Source organism: Hippichthys cyanospilos, chromosome 21, assembly GCF_059441005.1.
Source record: "Hippichthys cyanospilos isolate Australia breed blue-spotted pipefish chromosome 21, RoL_Hcya_1.0, whole genome shotgun sequence".
Classification (NCBI taxonomy): Eukaryota; Metazoa; Chordata; class Actinopteri; order Syngnathiformes; family Syngnathidae; genus Hippichthys; species Hippichthys cyanospilos.
The window spans coordinates 8,284,506-8,288,002 of record NC_142389.1 but is presented as its reverse complement, the minus strand read 5'-3'; the positions used below and the strand labels follow the sequence as shown (position 1 = coordinate 8,288,002).

Here is a 3,497-nt window from a genome sequence, read left to right as displayed (position 1 = left end):
AAACCTTTTCACTACTGTTTTAAATAGCATTGCGGGCCATCTCAAAAGGTTATTTTATAATATGCAGGCGAACTACAAATGGCCCGCAAACCTTAGTTTGGACACATTTGCTCTGGACAGATATAGGATTGCCTAACACCTCAAATAAACTTTAAAAACAAGTGTATTATTGGGACATTTAGCATAAAAGCTTATTAACTCATTAAGTTCCAAAGATGTGTTTTTACTTTGTTGTTGTTGTTTTTAACAGGCTGATACTGAATGAGTAAAGCTGATGGAAGTGCTGATTGATATTTGAAAAACAATCACATTAGCAGCCGTAATTCAACTTCTTCGAGTTAAATTTACACTTTTTTTTTTTTTTTGCTTATATGACTACAAGAATCTAATAAACCCTCATGGTATGATTGTGTTACGGTAAGAGTGAGATCACGTTGTGCTTTTAGTCTTTTGGGCCATTTGTAAGAAATGTTATCTGAATGGACTGAATAAGACATTTATGCCTTATTGTTAAAGATGAAGTCAACCCCCGAATTTTCTTGGAAAAATTTTACTGTGTGCACCCTCTCTTGTAGAAATACAGCATTCTGTTTAATGTTGCATTTGTGGAATATGAATTAGCCAGCAAAATCCATTTTAGGGGGCGGCCATTTTGTAAAATGACATCACAGTTGCTCAGATAATGACCAATCGCAGCCCAGCCTGTGAAGGTCACATAACCAGACTCAGAAAACAGGTGAACCGTCGGTAACCTGTGCCCTGAGCAACTGTGATGTCATCACTAGTTGACAGGAAGTAGCCATCCTTTGAAATCACGTATACAGCAGATGGCTTTTAATTCTAATTCCAAAAATGCCATAGCTGCATAGAAAATGGGAAAACATTGTCATATAAGATCCTGTATTTACTGTTGTGATGCGTTAGTTTCTTTCTGTATCTTCATTCTGCCATTTAAGATTGATGTCTGACAGTATTTCAAATATAGATTCTCAGTGACGTGATGAGAATGTCAAGCTCTCAAGCTGTCACATCTAATTTTCTTTTTAGTTTTCTTCCAAGACTAGTTTCCAAATCTAGTTTTGCGAGTCTAGTTATGCAGTCTAGTTTTGAACCTTGTTTCCGATGCTGGCTGTAGTTACTTTGGGTTTTGGCGTGTAAGAACTTTCTCCTTTTCCACTTTGGAATTCAAATCCTCACTTCACGTTTTGCGTGGACAGTCTAGGCCCTAGACTCTTGGGTTTAGATCACTGGGTTTAGATCAAGTCAGCAAGGTATAGTGTAGGCCGCAACTGATTCTCTATTCCAGATAGGTGGCGTAAGTGTTAATCAGATTTACTTTCTCAATCCTGGCATCGACGTCAAACTCAAGTAATGCATGCATATATTGATTGACTCCTCCGAAAAACATTTACCAGCATCATGACCAAGCATTCTTTTGGGGGAATACAAATACACAGTGGAGGCCTTTTCAGCCCCCCCCCCTGCAATGTGGACACTCCTCTGCCATGGGAACTGACAGTTATTTGCTCTAATTTGCAACAGAAAGCTTTTTGCTGTGCGGTGACTGTTAGGGAATGTTCTATTTGGTCTTCTCCTGAGGCTCTTTAAGTGATAAAAAGTTTGGTTACTTAGCCTGCGAGGAAGTGCAAATATGACTGCATGACCCTCCGGTTCTCTAGAAGCTCATGAATGGCCTCCAAGAGGACTTAACATCACTTGGAGTGCTTCTTCGAGCCACTCGGGCATGGGCACATTGGGTGCCGCATGCAGGTCACCGACTGAAAGAGGAGGATAAGGACTTTTGGACTCCAGCCAAATAGGATCTCACCCTGTCGTGCTCCATCCGGATTCAGACAAGAGCCGGGTTCACTTGTGAGAGATGCTTGTGATAACAGACTCATAAAAGGATTTGATTTGTGGAACTTTTGGAGATGGAGATGCAAAGTCGACTTCTGGAGTCCGCTTTGATCCACTTTGACGTAAACCTGATGGGTTTTCCGCCGACGCAGCAGGTGGATGACAGCCCGTCCAGCGACACGGACGAGCATTCGGCGGGAGGAAGAAGTCGAAGCGGAGCGCCCGCCAGGACCAAGCGGAGGAGGATCATTACGGTGGTCCAGCGGCAGGCGGCGAACGTGCGGGAGCGCAAACGGATGTTTAGTCTGAACGAGGCGTTCGACGCGCTCAGGAAGAAAGTGCCGACGTTCGCCTATGAGAAAAGACTCTCGCGCATCGAGACGCTGCGGCTAGCCATCGTCTACATCTCCTTCATGAGGGATCTTTTGGAGAACACTTGATGCTGTCTGACGCACTATGAAATATTTTAGATCACTGACTATTGGAAATCAACAGCCGGAATTGTCTGTAAAGCTCTGTCACAAAGATAAGAACAAATAGACCAATATACATGCTTTTTTTTATAGATTCATGGTGTTTTTGTTATGAAAACTACCATATATATATATATATATATATATATATATATATATATATATATATATATATACACATACATATATAAGATCTGTGCCCCCATAACGTAAGTTTTTTTTTTTCAACCTATAGTTGCTGTGGCAGCTCTAGGTGTGTTATTCAGAAACTCCAGGAGATATCTTTTATTTCTGACTCGTCTGCCAAAAAATTGCGTCACTGATGACAACGCACATCAGTATAAAACTCAACAAAATAATGGAATGTAATGTTTTGCAAAGGAGACACTATAGCAGCTTTTAGCTGCCGGTTGGTTATTTTCTAAATAATTTGCTCTTCATTAAAAAAAAAAAAGTATGTCACTGCATTAAGAAGAATAATATTGCTGAATCCCCATTAAAATTTCATGTACCCCCGAAAGTGCCTTCGCGTACACCCCAAGGGGTACTTTTATTCCCATTTGAGAACTGCTGATATAAATCAATAGACACACTCAGGTCATATGAATAGGTACACCTGCACATCAATGGGAAAGTAAAATACTACTCAATTATTGTTGACTGCAATGAAACAAATGTGTCTTATTTTATAGTGCACCTAACATTTTACAGTCGAAAACAGTTGAATGAAATTTGAGGGTATTTTTTTTCTCTATTTCAAAATGTAACAAAAAATGTCATTTTGTGCAAAACAGCCTACAAAATGGGTTGTTTTGTTTAAGCCAAGCTAGAAAGTAGGGTCAACTATTGGGTCACTCCTTTTTTGACCAAGAATTGGATCATTTTTAACCAACAGTGTTTAGAATATGTAAATTTCATAGAAGAAACTAGTGCACCTTACTATTGTTAAAAATAATGACTTAAAAGAGAAAAAAAGTGTAATTCAACACAAATGAATTTTTTCAAATTAGAGCAGTATGATCATTTTTAAGTTTAAGTTTTCATCTTTTTGTCCCTCAGGTTAGCAAAATAAGGTAAGCAAAAGCGTTTCCTATTTTATTGCATTCAATTGTGCACCTTGTACTTAATGATGTGTGGATTATATTTCATTTAAGTTTTAATCTGTTT

The 3,497-nt window shown here is 39.0% G+C and overlaps 1 protein-coding gene across 1 annotated transcript; it reads left to right on the top strand.

Moving 5' to 3' along the window:
• Positions 1 to 1,931: 1,931 nt before the first annotated feature.
• ferd3l (Fer3 like bHLH transcription factor) lies at positions 1,932 to 2,338 on the top strand. The gene has a single exon (XM_088405416.1). The coding sequence runs from the start codon at positions 1,932 to 1,934 to the stop codon at positions 2,295 to 2,297; it is 366 nt and encodes a 121-aa protein (XP_088261542.1). The 3' UTR covers positions 2,298 to 2,338.
• The last annotated feature ends 1,159 nt before the right edge of the window (positions 2,339 to 3,497 follow it).